At 40.4% G+C, this 18,591-nt stretch overlaps 1 protein-coding gene across 1 annotated transcript in view; it reads left to right on the forward strand.

Annotated features, from left to right (window-relative positions):
* LOC113068104 (nitric oxide synthase, brain-like) overlaps nt 1-18,591 on the forward strand; it is a 56,219-nt gene that overhangs the window by 24,438 nt on the left and 13,190 nt on the right. The window contains exons 11-20 of the mRNA XM_026240701.1: nt 5,854-5,955; nt 7,595-7,789; nt 10,258-10,343; nt 11,993-12,137; nt 14,801-14,905; nt 15,173-15,231; nt 15,475-15,591; nt 16,623-16,797; nt 17,539-17,677; nt 18,155-18,233. Coding sequence (XP_026096486.1) covers nt 5,854-5,955; nt 7,595-7,789; nt 10,258-10,343; nt 11,993-12,137; nt 14,801-14,905; nt 15,173-15,231; nt 15,475-15,591; nt 16,623-16,797; nt 17,539-17,677; nt 18,155-18,233 — 1,202 coding nt within the window. The remainder of the gene's footprint in view (nt 1-5,853; nt 5,956-7,594; nt 7,790-10,257; nt 10,344-11,992; nt 12,138-14,800; nt 14,906-15,172; nt 15,232-15,474; nt 15,592-16,622; nt 16,798-17,538; nt 17,678-18,154; nt 18,234-18,591) is intronic.

The raw sequence follows: 18,591 nt of genomic DNA on the forward strand, positions 1-18,591 counted from the left end.
CTTCGAGGAGGGAGCCTTCGCCAGCGTTCCCCGCGGCTCTGGCCCCGCTTCTGCTGAGGCAGAGCGGCTGCTGCACTCGTGGGGTTCGCAGGTGGATCTGGCAGAGGGAATGGAGACGGGCCAGTCCTTATCTCCTTCCTCATCTGCTAGATCTGGCGCCCAAACCCTGGGATCGGAAGCACGCTCGTCGGTTTCTTCCCCCCAGGGCGAGGGGTCGACACTCCACCTCTCTTCGTCTGATGAGGTGGATGTGGAGACAGTTGGTAGGGATTCGCCACCCCTTTCGCCCCAGTATGAGGAGCTGCTGGAGGTGGTTACTCGCGCAGTCGAGAAGTTAAAAATAGACTGGCCCCCACAGAAAAAACATGAACCGCAGAGAAGTAAACTCGATGAGCGGTATCTCAGGCCCAGACAACCACCTCCAGCCCGGAGCCTTCCCTTTTTTCCCGACCTCCATGATGAAATAGCAAGGTCGTGGAAACACCCATATTCCACCCGTCTCTTCGGCCCTGATTCGCAGTATTATGGGAATGTGACAGGGCTCGATGAGCGTGGGTACAGAGCAATGCCACGGGTCGAACAGACGCTTGCGGGCTATCTGTCACCCGGTTCGGCGTCGTCTCTGAAGGCTCCGGCCTTGCCTACAAAAGCATTAAGAACTACATCAGCGTTAGTGGGCAAGGGCTATGTGGCAGCAGGTCAGGCAGGGGCGTGCCTTCACACCATGGCCATCCTTCAAGCATATCAGGCCAACCTGCTGAGAGATGTAGACGAGGGAGAGGGGATCAAGTCCGACGATATTGCAGAGCTTAGACGGACCGCTGATCTCTCCCTCCGCGCCACCAAAGAGACCGCTCGCGCGATTGGGCGGTCTATGGCAGCCTTGGTGGCCGTGGAGAGGCATTTATGGCTGAACCTGTCCCAAATTAAAGACCGTGACAGGTTCTGCCTCCTGGACGCCCTGCTCCAAGCCTCGGGCCTGTTCGGCGACACAGTCAATACTGTCGTCGACAGGTTCCAGGAGGCCCGTAAGCAGGCGGCGGCGTTCCAGAGTTTCCTCCCTCGTCGCTCTTGTGGGTTATCTGGACGGGAGATACTCACGCCACTAGCAGGCTCCTCATACCGCGAGGCTCAAAAGCTGAGCGTCGCCACTCGTGCTCCCCCGCGCCGGGACCGAGGCTCTGAGTCGGGGGCTCCTAGAATAAAATCTGATCTTCGTACAGTTATCGAAGCTAGGAAGTCCTCGACAAAGAGGTCCTGACGCCATAAATCCAGTGACCTCGAGGGTAGCCCCTACGGGGTCAGAGCGGTATCCACCTCATTATACGGTGCCCGCCTCTCCCCGGTACCCTCTGGAGGCCGGTCTGCCAACCCTGCCAGTGTTTCAGGGCGCAGTGGTCTCCCGCGAGCGTCCCTCCCAGTTATTTCCGCCCGTTAGCGTAGCGGAGCTGGGAAGCTCGCCTCCCCTTCGGGGGCCTCTTACACCAGAGATCAGTCTCGAGAGACTGATTCCCTTAGTACATTTTCGAGCAGCGTGGAAACTTCTGCCAAATGTATCTCAATGGGTCCTGCACACAGTAGAAAGAGGCTATGCTATTCAATTCGGCCGTCCACCGCCGAGATTCAATGGGGTTACACCGACAGTCGTCGGCCCCCAGCAGGCTCTGGTTATGGAACAAGAAGTGAATACCCTATTAAGGAAGGAAGCCATTGAGGTGGTCCCTCCTCTAGACAGGGAATCCGGGTTCTACAGCCGGTATTTCATAGTTCCAAAGAAGGATGGGGGGTTGCGTCCGATCTTAGACCTACGTCAGTTAAACCTCTCAGTTATGTCACTGAAGTTCAAAATGCTTACTGTCAAACAGGTTGTAGCTCAAATCAGATCCGAGGACTGGTTTGTCACGATAGATCTCAAAGATGCATACTTCCACATATCCATCCTTCCACAACACAGGGAGTTTCTGAGGTTCGCTTTTGGGGGTAAAGCTTATCAATATCGAGTACTTCCATTCGGCCTTGCACTCTCACCCCGCACGTTCACGAAATGTGTAGATGCGGCTCTGGTACCCCTCCGTATGCAGGGCATCCGCATTCTAAATTATATCGACGATTGGTTGATCCTAGCTCAATCAGAGCAGATGGCGGTTCGACATCGAGGTGTCGTTCTCGCCCATATGGGGGAGCTGGGTTTGAGACTGAATGCCAAGAAGAGTGTACTTTCTCCTGTTCAGAGAACCACCTATCTAGGCGTAGTATGGGATTCGACCACGATGCAAGCACATATGTCTCCTGCTCGGATCGAGTCGATCCTCACATCAGTCAAGAGAGTCAGAGAAGGCCAGTCACTCACTGTGAAGCAGTTTCAGAGACTGTTAGGGCTCATGGCAGCTGCGTCCAACGTGATACCTTTTGGTCTCCTGCACATGAGGCCCCTTCAGTGGTGGCTCAAGACCAAGGGGTTTTCCCCGAGGGGAAATCCTTTCCGAACTATTCAGGTCACGCGGCGATGCCTTCGTGCCTTAGACATATGGAAGAAACCTTGGTTCTTGAATCAGGGCCCGGTGTTGGGAGCTCTTGGTCGCCGTGTAACGCTAGCGACAGATGCGTCTCTCACCGGTTGGGGTGCGGTCATGAGTGGCCACCCTGCCCGCGGTCTGTGGAGTGGTCGCCATCTGACATGGCACATCAATTGTCTAGAAATGCTAGCAGTATATCGAGCTTTAAAATATTTCCTCCCAGACCTGAGAGGCTGTCATGTGTTAGTGCGCACCGACAACACAGTGGTAGTCTCTTATATCAATCACCAGGGGGGTCTGCGTTCACGCCCCTTGTACAAGCTGGTGTACCAGATCCTCCTGTGGTCCCAGGGCAAACTCCTCTCGCTAAGAGCAGTGTATATTCCTTGGCGATTGAATGTGGGAGCAGACATGCTGTCGAGACAGGGGCCGAGGCCCGGGGAATGGATGCTTCATCCCGAGGTGGTGAAGCAGATATGGCAAATATTTGGCAAAGCTCAGGTGGACCTCTTCGCGACTCGAGAGACATCGCAATGTCCCCTCTGGTTCTCTCTAGTTCACCCAGCTCCACTGGGACTAGATGCCATGGCACAGACTTGGCCGAGGCTTCGTCTGTATGCCTTTCCCCCCATCGCTCTGCTCCCGGGAGTTCTGGCGAGAGTACGCCGGGACGGGGTCCGTCTGTTGTTAGTAGCCCCGTTCTGGCCGGGCCGAGTATGGTTCGAAGATCTGATTTCTCTCCTCGACGGCTCTCCATGGCAGATTCCGATCAGGACAGATCTACTCTCTCAGGCGCAGGGCAAAATAATTCACCCTCGCCCGGAGTTGTGGAAGCTGTGGGTGTGGCCCCTGAGGGGGCACATCTGTTAGCAGCTGGTCTCTCAACCGAGGTTGTTGAGACCCTACTCCAATCCAGAGCTCCCTCCACGAGGAAACTGTACGCCCTGAAGTGGAAACTCTTCACTTCATGGTGCAGAGATCGCCACCTTGACCCTGTTAACTGCCCAGTTGGTACAGTTCTGGAGTTTTTACAAGCTAGGCTCTCTGCGGGGTTAACCCACTCCACCTTAAAGGTGTACGTGGCGGCCATAGCTGCTTACCACGTCCCTTTCAGTGATCAGTCACTGGGTAGACACCCCCTAGTTACACGTTTCCTCCGAGGTGCACTGAGGCTGAGACCTCCAGTACGGTCCCGTATTCCCCCATGGGATTTGGTTGTGGTGTTAGAGGCTCTCTGCAAAGTTCCATTCGAGCCAATTCAAGAAATCTCAGACAGACATCTGACACTTAAGACTGCCCTATTACTGGCTATTACCTCTCTAAAGAGAGTTGGAGATCTTCAGGCCCTCTCGGTGGCCCCTAACTATCTAGACTTTGCCCCTGGTATGGCCAAAGCATTTCTATACCCTCGAGCGGGTTACATTCCTAAAGTTCCCTCTGTCACACCACAACCTGTCGTACTGCAGGCCTTCTGTCCTCCTCCCTTTCGGAAGCCAGACCAGGTGAAGCTAAATTGTATGTGTCCAGTGCGAGCATTGGACACATACATCCACAGAGCTGCCCTGTGGAGAAAGTCTGACCAACTGCTGGTATGCTACGGTCCTCCTAAAAAGGGTTCTCCTGCCTCTAAGCAGACCCTTAGTCGTTGGATAGTCGAGGCTATCAACGTCTCCTATGAGTCCTCTGGTCTTCCCCTTCCTTTGGGAGCCAAGGCTCACTCTACGCGGAGTATGGCTGCCTCTAAGGCCTTTTTAGCAGGTGTGTCCCTCTTGGACATCTGCAATGCTGCGGGGTGGTCCACGCCCTCTACATTCGCCAGATTTTACAATCTCGATATGCGAGCCGCTCCTGGCTCTTCTGTCCTCTCGTCCTAGCTGTGCTCTTCGGATACACACTAGGCAGGGGTTTGGTAGTCTGGCAGCGGTTACATACGTAACCTAGGGACGTTTGTAGTATATTAAAAAATTATTATTATTTGTTATTGTCAAGCAGTTAGAGATTTCTAAGCAAATTAAAGCTAGAAATTAGAGAATAATTAAAGTTGCCTATAGTATCCACTACCATTCAAGTCTCTTCTGTTCACCAAGCCTGCATTTATTTGATCCAAAGTACAGCAAAACAGTAAACTGAAATATTTTTACTAGACTATTTTAAATAACTGTTTTCTATTTGAATATATTTCAAAATGTTATTTATTGATATTTTAAAGCTTGCTAAATAAAAGTATTCATATCTATAATTTATTTTGCAAAATAATATATATAATAAATATATTTGAATGTAATGTTGCAAAGGCTTTTTATTTTACATAAATGCTTATCTTTGGATCCTTCTATTCATCAAAGAATGCTGAAAAAAAGTAATTTAGTTTTAAATATTGATAATCAGCAAATCAGCCTATTAGAATGATTTGATTTCACTGAAGACTGGAGTAATGATGCTGAACATTCACCTTTGATCACAGGAATAAATTACATTTAAAAATATTTTCAAATAGAAAATAGTTATTTTAAATAGTAAAAACTTTAAAAACTTTTGCTGTACTTTGGATCAAATAAATGCAGGCTTTGTTGAGCAGAAGAGACTTCTTTAAAAACATAAAAAATCTTACTTTTCAAAAACTGTTGACTGGTCGGCTATAGATTACAGAAATGTTCTATTGTAATGTGTGTGTGTGTGTGTGTGTGTGTGTGTATATACAGTACAGTATATATACTGTATATAAGGCCCTTGATGCCTTCAGTGTGACTCTACAATTTTCATAGTCATGAAAATAAAGAAAACGCTTTGAATGAGATGTGTCCAAAATTTTTGTCTGTACTGTATATATATATATTTCTGTCCCTCTCACTTCTGAAAAGATGGCTACGCCCCTGGTTTGAACCCAGACTGCATTACATGTTACTCGTTCAGTATTAAAATCTCTCTTCCACATTCCCTTTATACTACAAAATAATTTCACTTACAGTTTTAACTTCTAAAAGGCAATAAACGCCTATATAATCAGCTTGCTTTACCATATATAAATATATACTCAAATATGTCCTATAATCTATAAGATCATTCAATCACCTTCATGTTATTATAAACCCATCGAATGTTATATGTCTATCAAATATAATTTAAAAACATTTAAGAATCAGCTTTCAGAAGGCTTTTTAAAACATATTCATGTTAAGTGTGTCCAGGATTTTAAATATAGAATGTATTTTTAGAGAGACTTACGGTAGCTCCAGATCTTCCGGATCTATAGAGGCTGATCACCTTGGTTCAGATCCTGAGAGATTACAGTATGAATAGTCTATGTGTACAGTATGATTCATTCCCTTCATTTCAGGAAGTAGCTACAATGATGGGGCTGGACACGAGGAAGACTTCATCTCTGTGGAAGGACCAGGCACTGGTGGAGATCAACATTGCAGTCCTTTATAGTTTCCAGGTGGGCTGAGCACACATGGATGGGAGAATTTAATAATAATAAAAATGTCAAAATCTTAAGATACAGCCTAATTTGAATTACCATGTAGAGTTTAGACAATGTGGCTTTATTTTCATCAAAATTAAGTCTGATACTTGAATTGTCAGGATTGTCTGGAGATTAACAATAAACAATTAATTAATTAAAAGAATATAAATAATCAAATAAACACACACATAGATATAATACTGTAATAAATAAAATCATAATCAGTATTTCTTAGGCTCTCTATATATAAATAAATGTTTATTTTTTTCTTTCTTTCAATTAGTTGTCAAACTCAACCCAGACAAGGTTTTGAAAAGCTTTGTGAGGTTCACCCACATGTAATCTTACACTAGTCTTATTTTCAGTCACGTTTATGTATTTTTGCCAGTATATCATTTTTTTTTTCTGTTCATCTCTTTACACAGCTTCTCCTAGAGCGAAATCCCTGCGTTCACAATCATGCAGCATTCATAAAGACTCATGCAAGCGAACAAAGCCTAAACCGGCTTTCACAAATCAAAAGCTGGAATCCCTTCTGTTCTATTTATTAGAGATAAGCACCTTGGACATTTAACTGAAAGCTACTGTAACATTTTATTTTTATTGATATTTATTGCACACCCCCTACAGTTTGTTTACCCACAAGGCTTATTTCTTTCTTAAAGGCTTTTGCGGAACCGTTTCAACACTGATAAACTAATTAGACGTTAGTAAGTGGCTGTGCTCAGTTTTCTTATCTTTCATAATTGCGGATGGAGTCGAAACAATGGCAGATAACAATTAAATCTACTTTGAAAACTAGATGTGCTGCAATACAAGCCAATCTGTGGATTTAATTGTAAGATGTATTGACTTACATTAACATGCTGCATTAAGGATCACTAGATAAATAAGAATGCATGCAAGTGTTGCTGTTTGTATGCTGGGATACAGAGAGCTTGTCTATGACTTTATTTGTTAAGGCACAGAACTATTTACTAATTGTTAAGTAATGTATCATTGTGGTTATGGGATTAGTTAGTCATGCAAGTAAAGTCATAACATACAGTAATGATATCGTTGCTAATCATTAGCTAATGATTAATTAAAGCAAACAAATGGAAGTTGGAATGCATGGCATTGGTGCATTGTAATTAACACAAAAGTTTACACTATTAGTTAATATAATATGTTATTAGGGAATTAATACAATGTCACATTTAACAAATAGCAGTTTATTGATTACTTAATCTATGAATCATGTATAATGTTCATTTGTTGCTGATGTAGTAATTATTAATAAATGGTTTATTTTTCTTCAGTTATATATGTTATTCATAGCATGAATTAACGCATATTAGTGCCACTGTATTGTAAAGTGTTACCAATAATAATTATAAACTATATTACATTTAAACACAAAAAAAACTTTTCTTTAAATTCTTTAGAATATTAAGTAAACTCAAAAACTATCATCTTTAACTATAAAATATGTAACTTTTCATTGTTTACTTGTTTTAAGAATCTGTTTTTTATAGTGCATTTTTTACATGAGGCGCTGCTTGACTAGCTTTAGTTTACTGGTAGTCTACTGGTCTGATCTGGTCTCACTCTTTCCAATTTTTCCTTGTAGATGTCAAAGGTTACCATAGTGGACCATCACTCAGCCACAGAGTCCTTCATGAAGCACATGGAGAACGAGTACAGAGTGAGGGGAGGCTGTCCGGGTGACTGGGTTTGGATAGTGCCGCCCATGTCAGGCAGCATTACACCTGTTTTCCACCAGGAAATGCTCAACTATCGCCTCACACCTTCTTTTGAGTACCAGGTATGTCTTTTGTCCAGTTTACATTTATATGATATGAGTACAATCATATACAATCAAACTTTTTGTTAATTTGCAAATAGCGAAAATATTTTTTTACTTTGTAATGGTAAGGTGACCTCAAAATGATTTTAATTCTTAAGCCATAATTGGATTGGATGGATGTAATTGTGTTAGGTAAGGTAATCAAGGTAGCATCTATTATAAAGAAACAAGCACAAATAGGGTGACCACCTGCTAATAAGCCCGAGGGGGGACAAGGGGTATGTTTCTGAGGGACAATGTGGGACACTGCCCCCACCTCATGGGCATACTCACTTTTAGTGGTTTACCCATTTCTAGCACATACCACCTTACATGGTATATTAATAATGCCCTATTCCCCTAAACATGTGTAATTGCTGATGTACTGTATGCTTATGACAGAATCGACAAATGCACTTCCACTTACGATTTACTTTAGCTATTTAATTTTATTAATATTTCATTACAATTTATTCACTTTAAGAATAAATTACTTCTTATACACAGCATTCGCGTTGAACAAGAGTGAATGATTTATCCAGGGTTTTTTTTTTTTTCTCTCATGTTTTTGTAATGTCTGGGAAGCCAGAATGCGCATGCATCAACAGAAACAGGTTTTTTTTTCAGCGAACCGTGCCATCCCTATTACCTCAATAATCAATCAATTACAGGCCTAAAACAATCATGCAGTCAGCGGAGGCTTGCACCTTTTTTTCTCAGATTTTGAAAATTCTTCGCGATTGACTTAAAATTAGTGGTGGGCCGTTATCGGCGTTAACGTGCTGCGTTAACGCGAATACTCTTATCGGGCGATAAAAATAATATCGCCGTTAATCTATTCTCAAAGTTGGGTTGGGAGCTGGGTCTATACTAAGCAAGCTATGATTACTTTCACCTTGATATTTTATATAACTGACTCGCTGAGGACAGCCTAAAAAGATGCTCAGGACAGTTGACGGGCCACTGCTGCTCATCGTCATGAAAGCTTATCTTTCTCACGTGTTGTTAAGCCGTACCACTTGTCGATTTAAACATTAAAGCATCCAAAAACTAGACGCGGAAAAGCTGAACAGAGTAGCGCGTGCAGTTAGGTGCGCACGAGAGAGAGCCGCGTATCACGGACAGCGACACTGAACCGAGCTCTCTTCTGCGAAGTTCACCTCGAAGTTCCTCCTGCACCCGAACGAACAAATGCAAATCGCAGTTTGAACAAACAAAAAGATGTGAAAGAGCCCAATTCAACACCACGGTGTTCTGGTGTTTAGGGCTCACGCAGAGAAAGGCGTCTAGAACATCGAATTTGCTTATTTTTGCTCTTGTGCCGACAAATACATACAAAATATGTCAAAATATCCACCTTGGAAATTATGCTCGAAAAAACAGTTAGTTGTCAGTTATTTCTTAAGTGAAAGTAAACAGTTGAGGAAAAAAATGGGATGTGTATTATATTGGATGCGCTCATGGTCTCTTAAAGTGACCGCGCCTAATTTAGCTACTGGCTGCTGTAATGTTAATCCAAGAAAATGAAAATGAAAATCACTCACTGCTCTTGACTGAATTTCTTTGTAGTTTTAACAGTCAAACCAAAAATTATTCAGAAACCAGATATAATTTTTGATATATATAGCAAAACTGTGAGAAATGTTGAAGGTGTCTGAATAAATGTAGGTTTGATTGTATATTTCATTTTTACTTTGAAGATTATCCAGTGCTATTATTTGGTTTATGTACCTTGACACCTACAAACTTGAAAAAAAAAACTTAAACATTGGTGTGAAACAGGAGTAATGTTGTTTGCACCTTGTGCAACGTGGAATTAGTTTACAGCTTTTTCAAGCACTTTGTGATACATTTTGGAAACAGGAGATGAGCCCCCTTTCTAATGCACCACCTAGCTTTAAAACCCCTTCTCAAAGACTTACTGTTTGTCAATTTTATTTGGGTAACACATATTCTGAATGCCTTCGGCAGAATTCTAATGAGCCATTTTAATCTAGATTAATCTAGATTAATCTAGATTAATTTTAAGATCACAGTGAGATTAATCTAGATTAAAAAAATGAATCTATGCCCACCTCTACTTAAAATGCTTCCAAGATCGACTTGTCGACCGCGATCGATGGGTTGGGGACTCCAGATATAGATGAGCGACCTACTTTTTTTGAGCAAGCATTGATTACGCGTGACACCGTCTCAATTTGTGGGACGCATGAATTGGGCTTCAAACGCTGTGCGCGCACGCGCTACGCGGGACGGATGGTCACCCTAAGCACAAACACATTTCAAGAAAATCATTTCACAAAAAGAAATGTTTGTTTTTAAATGATAAAATAGTACATATACAACTGGGTTTTAGGAATATTTGTAGAACTCTGTTACAATCACTTGATCACAAAGCAGCCTACAGTTCTCTTTCTCTTGCTCTCTCTCTTTCTTTCACTGTCAAGCCTGACCCGTGGAACACTCACGTGTGGAAAGGGGTGAATGGGACGCCCACAAAGAAAAGAGCAATTGGATTCAAGAAACTTGCCAAGTGAGTGGGTGAAGAGCTCGAGACCTTCTGCTGTTTGTTTTTGTCTCGAGCACAAAGTGTGCATTGAGTTTAACCTGTATGGTGCCTATGAGCTTATGAAGGCTGGCTGTCTGCAGCGCTCGACCTATCTGCAGCCTTTTGTTGTAATTATAACCTGAAGCCTGAGAACTTCAGCAGGCGGTTGTGTTAATGGCTGTTTAAGAGTGCTTTCCACCATATATTCCTCGTTATTATGCTGAGAATAGCGTGAGTCTAACTCACTGAATCACACTCAGGTGTAATCAGGTTTCTTTCAGTGTCCCTTCAACATTCAGCCTCTGAGCTATTACAGTAATTGCCCGCAGGATATACTGTAGCTACGTTTATGTGATTGTGGTCTCGGAAATGAGTGGGGAAGTGTCTGTCAGTGTGTTGAACTCTCGCTGAGAGGTGGTGAAAGAGATCATCTTCAGGAACGCTGTTGCATATTATCATAACCGATGAGATTTTTAGTCGCGTCACCTTTATTTATATAGTGCTTTGTACACTCTCCGAAAACAAGGTACGAAAGCTGTCAATGGGGCAGTACCTTTTCAAAAGGCAGACTTTTGTACCTTTTAGGGACTAATATGTACACTTTAGGTACTAATATATACCTTAATGGGACTAACATGTTTAGGTACAAAGGTGTGACTTTTGAAAAAGGTACCGCCCCAGAGATGGCTTTTGTACATTTTTTTTCGGAGAGTGTACAAAACAGATTTGTTTCAAAGCCAAACAGTGAAATAACAGATCAGTTATGCATACTTCAAGAACAAATTCATATTCTGCTGTAAAGCATCTTTAAAAGAATAAAGCTTCAGGATACCCGCAAGTCCTTAAAGTCTTAAAATGTCTAAAATACATTTAGATCAAATTAAAGGTCATAAAAAGACTTAAATATCTTGTACTGTACTGTATGTTACAAGAAAACTCTTAATGATCATTTTTAAAGGTCCTAAAGCAATAACTGTGATACAACTTAGAATTAGCTTAACTTCAGAAGCCTGTGGTTTAGATAAATGTGAGCACTGCATGTTTTAAAGCACTGTTAAATTATAAAAGTGTTTATGGTGATTGAATTGTAATATGTATGATTGTAAGAGCGTATATTTCATCTGTCTGAATAAGCAGTCCCCGCATATTCCAGGCTTGTTTATAATTTAAAGTCGGTCATTATGTTTACTTTTCCATTATTATTATGGACATTTAGATGCACAATAAACTATATCAGGCTTTTATTCAATGAAAATACTTGTGACGTCTCTTTTGGGCCGATCATCACAAGAACAAAAGATTTAGCATCTAAGATATTAAAAATCGAATATCACCCGACGTATGTATTGATATATTGGAACATGAACCAACATCAGTACATATTTCTTAAATTTTTAAACTTGCAGTTACCGTTTTTCAGCTGAATGTCTGCCTGTTTCCTAAAGTATAATATTCTAAGATTCATGATGTTTTTTAAGCTTGTAACAGTTTGTTCTGAAAAACTTTTGCCGATGGTGTCATTATTCATCTCAAGGCAATTCAGTGTTGATTCAGTTCAGTTCAATAACTATAAAGTTAACCCATTTGTTGCAACAACTCTTCTTGTGGCTAACATGTTTCTGTGCAACTTGCAGGGCTGTAAAATTCTCCGCCAAACTCATGGGACAAGCCATGGCCAAGAGAGTCAAAGCCACCATCTTGTTTGCCACAGAAACTGGGAAGTCGCAGGACTATGCAAAAACGCTTTGTGAGATTTTCAAGCATGCATTTGATGCCAAGGTAAGCCCGTTGTTCCTAAACCGCACATAATAGATTGACATCTCTGCATGATTCTTAAAACCCTTCCCATCTTCTATTAATCCCCAATGAATGCCTTTAGTGGATTTGCATGTAAGCATTGATGTAAACAACATGACAAATAATATTGATGCAAGACACGTGTATCCCCTTAGTTTCACAACCAAAATCTCCCTTTCAGTTCAAGACTGCAGATTGCAGAATGAGAAAGCTAATTTCACACCAAGGCGTGCTATGCGATGGCTTGCACAGATGCATTTTTTGCCACAATTTATTTTCCTCCAACACCATGCCAAGAATCAACTTGGGCAGGCATTGAGCTGTAGGTTAAGATTAGATCCCATTACACTTAAAGTTATGTGACGTATAAAACATTGGGTTGATCATGTATTTTGCCTTGGGATAGCAGTTAAATGCAAAGTTATTTTTAGAATCTAGTAGAATAATCAATCTTGTTCATGTGCACTGGTTATTAGGTGATTTACATGCAGATGACGCAGATATATCGCTTCTCTTTCTCTCCTCATGTCCTGAAGGCGTTCGCCCTGCCACACGCACTGATGCGTCTTTTCTCTTAATTGTATCATGGCGCATTAGCTGCTCGTTAGGCACCGTACGAACTGTTCATTACCTCTACACCCCTTTTGGCTGTATGTTAGGATCAAGAGATAACGTGCCTCCCATTCTTAATGCACATTGTGTGATTTCTCTCACTCGAAAACATTGCCGAAAATCTCCAAACACAGATCTAATACCATAACTTTTTGAAAATGGTCATGTCTAGTGGATGAAGCGTTTTATATGTTTTAATGATACACTACAAATAACATGATTGCTGGTGCAAAAGTGGCCACTGTGATCCTTGAATGTTTTAGGTGGTTGCTACTGTTCCAAGTCAAGAAAGTACATCCACAATAGCAATATTCTGAGTGATAGACTGTAAGAATCCATCCGGCGGCCCAAAAAGCAGAATCCAGTGGCCTGGTCAAAGGTCTAATGCATATTCAGTCTTTTACTTGCGCTTCTGAATTTATCAGGATTTAGTGTACATTTTAGTATAGCTCCATGTAAAATCTGACTCCAGTTTTAAGTGATCACAGAATTTAGACAATGTTTCTATTTAAAAACTCACTATACTTTCAGTTATCTTTTCACTGGGGACCTAATGTCTCTTTAAGTCTCACGTTAGCCTTATGTGGATCTTACGATCACAAACTTGCCAGTCTGATGCTAGTCAGAGGGTGTAGGTAGACTTATACATGCTTCGCCAGCTGCCTACTGTTTTATTTAGTCTTTTCCCATACATCTTGCTAACAGCAGCCATAAGCAGAAATCAGAAGGTTTCAGATGACGAGCCTACTGCTCCTATCATTCTCGAGCCTTCAGTTTGACCCTGGCCGTAGATTTGGGATAACAAAAGCCTCCTCACAGGTTCATAGTCTACTACTAAAAAAACTAAAAACAAATATAAAATTTTATTATTAGTCAGGTAAAACTGTATAATGCCAATTACATAATGAAACAATTAGAAGCCAGTTTAGAAAGGATGCAATTGTGAATCACATTGTAGTCACATGGCAACCTTGCTCCTGCACATAGACACTGTAGCCATATGGGGAACGGCCAAGTGATCCACGCAGGAGACAAACAAATTTAACATAGTCACACGTGTAACAGCAACCTAACGTGCCTAGCATTTTCGACTCGTACATTACACGTCACACCCTGGTGTCACGTGTCTTTACGGGACCTTTACGGGTTGTGTGTGAATGCACCCACATATTTTGGGTAATCACTGGCAGTGTGAAAGTGGATGAAAATGGAGCATGTGAAATACACTCCACTCTATGGGCTGATCTGACTACAGAATCGCCCCATAATGTTTTGTCACTTCCCTTAAATACTCAGACCAGACAACAAAGAAATCTTCAAATCATCTGTAAAATCATGAAAGATCTTTTGGTTCTTTAGGTTCCATTGATCACATCAGAGTCAAACTTAGCTGGAGATAAAAAATTCTCACAGACCCCTAAGGTGGAACACACCACCTCCTCAGCAGAACACAATTCTACAAACCTTTTCAATCTTTCTCCTAATATAAATGGCTACTGTGAAATTGAGACCAATTTACCAATCACACAAAGACCTTTAAAATGACTCAAAACATGAAAAGTTTACGATCATGAATCCTAAAGATATAGTAAATGTTTTATGTGTGCATAGCAACTTCTGCCAAGTTCTTGGCATTTCTCTGTGAACTTTTAGTGACCTGGACCATGTACCCAGGGGGGAAAGATGGGTGAAGGGACCAAAGCGCAAATGGTCGTTCTTCTAGATCTTCCTATCTGATCAGATCATTGCGAGGGTTCCTGAGTGTTTGGCTTCACAAAAGTGATCAAAGCCCTTTGTTTTGTGGAATGGCATTTGCATTGCGAGAGTTCCTGAGTGTTTGGCTTCACAAAGAATTAATTTCATATGGAAATAATTTAACTCCGTTCAAGAAAATGCTTGGGTCCCTACTTCAGTTGCCATTGCTCAAACAGACCAGTGTAACTCTTAGGGTTTGTGATCGTTCTAAAATCGTTTAGATGTAGCAGCACAAGCGAGTGGTCATATGTATCATGCTATATTATTTGATCCTGCAGGTGACGTCCATGGATGAATATGACACCGTCGACTTGGAACACGAGACGCTTGTGTTAGTGGTGACAAGTACGTTTGGCAATGGGGACCCTCCGGAGAACGGAGAGGTGAGTTATTAAAGTAGATGTTTGCTTTAGCGCGCTAGTATTTCAATGTGCACATCAATCATTTTGCTTTGCTTTGAATCAAATTGTCAGCACTTCACAACACAACAGAATGTTCTCACCATGATGATAAAGGACTTCACACATATGCTGTACATTCGAGAAACTGCATTATGCTGGCTGGTCCTGTTTGAATTTGTGATTGAGAACATGTGGGAAGGGCCAGTAACTTCACTCCTGTTTTTCTTTCTCCCCTTTTCCACTCTACAGAAATTTGGTGCGGCACTGATGGAGATGAGACATCCCACCACCAGCGTAGAGGACAGAAAGTGAGTATGTGGAGACGCGAGCGAGTGATTTTCTTCTCGTCCTCCCACCCATCTGCTTTCCCATAATTATTTTTTTTCAGTGTTTTAGTTGACACACCTACACAGAGTCTTGCATACAGTATATGCAAAAGGCACACACATTAACACGATACATGCATCTCTTCTCGCTTCTATATGCTGGAACCATTCACATAAACACACACACGCACACACACAAAATCTCTCTCTCTTTCTGTCCCTCAGGACGTACAAGGTGCGTTTTAACAGCGTCTCTTCATATTCTGATACCCGCAAATCCTCCAGTGATGAACCTGAATCCAAAGCCAACTTTGAGAGCACTGGACCACTTGCTAATGTCAGGTACTGTACTGCCTGTATTTGGAGAAAATATGAAACATTTTAAAAACATGTCTGGGTTATTCCACCTCAAAATCAAAAGGGGCTTTTTATTTTACTTTTTTTTTTTTTTTTTAGATGTTTGATTAATTATGCAACAATTCAAAATGTTTTTGCATAAAAAAAAGAACAAATAAGCATATTTTTCTCCTTCATTTTCATATATGAAATTATATATAACATTTAATTTATTAAAATAAATTATATTGCATAAAATATTATAAATAAATAAAAATATATAAGAATTTTTGAATTTGGCTTTAATTGATAACTGATTTCAATTAAAGATGAACAATAAATAAATAAAATTACATTACAGTAATTCAGGCAAAATTTGTTGAAGTTGAATTTGAAATGTAAAAAGTTTTTTTAAATGTAATTTTGATGAGTTATAGTAATGTAAGAACATAAGTTGACATGCTTTACTGATCATATAACATTTTTACAGAGAGTGAAAATAAGTGTTAATGGTGGCAATGGTCTTAAATTAATTTATTTCTGCAAAATATATTTAATTGTATTCTCATTTTCTCTTGTAATTTATTTTTCTTTTGATTTTGTGGTGACTGTGATTTGATATTCTCCTATATGTGCGTGTATTTGGTTTCTTCCAGTGTCCTTGGTGGTCCCTCCGGCTTAAATTGAAGTTCATCAACTTCAAAAAACTAAAAATACAAAAAAGCAAAAGAACAGAGAACAAGCATCTAAAAGAAGTTTAGCTTGAAAAGAAATTCCATCCTAAAGCAATCAAAATAAATTTCACACTCTTTGCAAATCAGCTCTGACTTGTGAGCTTTGTACGTCTGCATGTGCGCATGCTTGCGTAACATCCTCTCTGGCCTTGAATTTCATCCTTGTTTAGTTTTCATAGTTTCAGGATCAAAGCTCAGAGCCCCAGGCCTGATGTCCACAACCGTCCCACTCTTATAATACACTTGGTTTTGTTTGTGTTCATGTGCTTAAAGTGTTTTCAACACTCTGTTTCCTCCATGCAGGTTCTCTGTGTTTGGCCTTGGCTCTCGGGCATACCCACACTTCTGTGCGTTTGCCCACGCAGTGGACACGCTGTTCGAAGAGCTCGGTGGAGAACGAATCCTGCGCATGGGAGAGGGAGATGAACTCTGCGGCCAAGAGGAATCCTTCAGAACGTGGGCCAAGAAGGTTTTCAAGGTACTGCAATAAGCAAGCAGTGGGATAAAGTCACTACATTGCAAGTATTGTTTTTAATATGAGGTAAACTGTTGAAAATATTTTTTGTCAAAATAAATTTACTGCAACCACTTTCCTAAATCTTTTTTAGTAAATTCAATTATACAATCTTTTTTTTCACTGCAGAGTACAAGAACATACCTCGTAAATAGTAATAGACTATTATAATTATACATATTTTGGCCTTTTTGGGGCTTTGTAATCTCTGATTCTATATTTGAAATAAAAAATCAGCATGTGTTTTTGTAACAAAATGCAAAAATAAATAATTGCTAAATTTTTATTCTGGGGTCAGGGACTCAGTTGTATAATTTGGTTGGATTAGTTGGATTTAATTTTTTATTATACATAAATGTATATATTTAGTGTATATTTCTTGTACTGTACTTACAATTTTCTTATTTCTTATTTATTTATTTTTAAGGCTAAAAGTCATTTACATTGTATATACTGCATGTATACTATTTAATGATTTCTTTGTTGTTTTTAATTACTGTGCATATACATTTCATATGTTTATTTTTTAAATGCTTTCATTTTCTATAAAAAAAATTAAGTGTATATTTATTCTGCTGCATTTATACTTATACTTTGCATTCATAATTAATAACCTAAAAAATATTTACACTTAATATTTCTTATACTTATGATATAGCATCATAAAATGTTGTCAATAATGAGTTTTTATCCTATTTATCCCAGGCTGCATGTGACGTTTTCTGTGTCGGCGACGATGTTAATATTGAGAAGGCTAATGATTCCTTGATTAGCAACGATCGTAGCTGGAAGAAAAGCAAGTTCCGGATGACATACACGGCGGAGGCACCGACACTAACCCAAGGTACAATGCTGCTCAAGTACCTTCCATTCATCAAGGAATGACTCATCATTTCAGAAAGCCAATAAGCTTTTATCAAATTAAATTATGTGAATGGCCAAGTTTTTTTTATCGCCTCAAAATCTATGATGCATGCCAATTGACTCTTTAAGGGACTGCCATTTTAGTGGCTCATTAGCTTGACACAGATTTTCTCAGCACCGTGTTAGCATTACCCAGAGGATTGTAAACACTTCCTTATTCAATCTATGCAACTGTAAACAATGCATTTAGGCTTTCAAGCCTGATTTCCTATGTCACAGACTTTTTAACCATTGCATCTAAAGTCCTCAAAATGATCTGGAAATGGGTGGCTCAGCTCCATCGTGAGTTTTATAGCAAATCAAGTTGTAGGGCCGCTTGATTGCAGTTTGATGTTTTATATGGTCTAATTTCACACAGCATTTTTAACTGTTGATTGGTTTCTGTGTCCACTCTCAGCACTTTACAGCATTCATAAGAAGAAAGTTTACGGGGCCAAATTTCTGATGAGACAGAACCTACAAAGTGCCAGATCGAAGTATGTTTTTACTAACAGTCAAATTTCTAACTTTCTCCGATTTGCATTCTTATTAAAGTCATTGACATTAAGTTCTGCCTTAAAAACATTTGTGACCAGTTCATCTTAGCAATCTGCCATCATTTTCTAATGTTTGTGTATGGAAGATTGGTGTGTTTGGATGGCTCTAAACGGAATTTTACATAAAAGTGTATGTGTGTGTGTGTGTGTGTGTGTGTCTGGACCACAAAACCAGTCTTAAATGTAAATTTTTCAAAATTGAGAATTATACATCATCTGAACATCTGAATAAATAAGCTTTCCGTTGATGTATAATTTGTTAGGATTGGACAATATTTGGCCAAGATACAACTATTTG

This window comes from Carassius auratus, linkage group LG30F (genome assembly GCF_003368295.1).
Source record: "Carassius auratus strain Wakin linkage group LG30F, ASM336829v1, whole genome shotgun sequence".
Classification (NCBI taxonomy): Eukaryota; Metazoa; Chordata; class Actinopteri; order Cypriniformes; family Cyprinidae; genus Carassius; species Carassius auratus.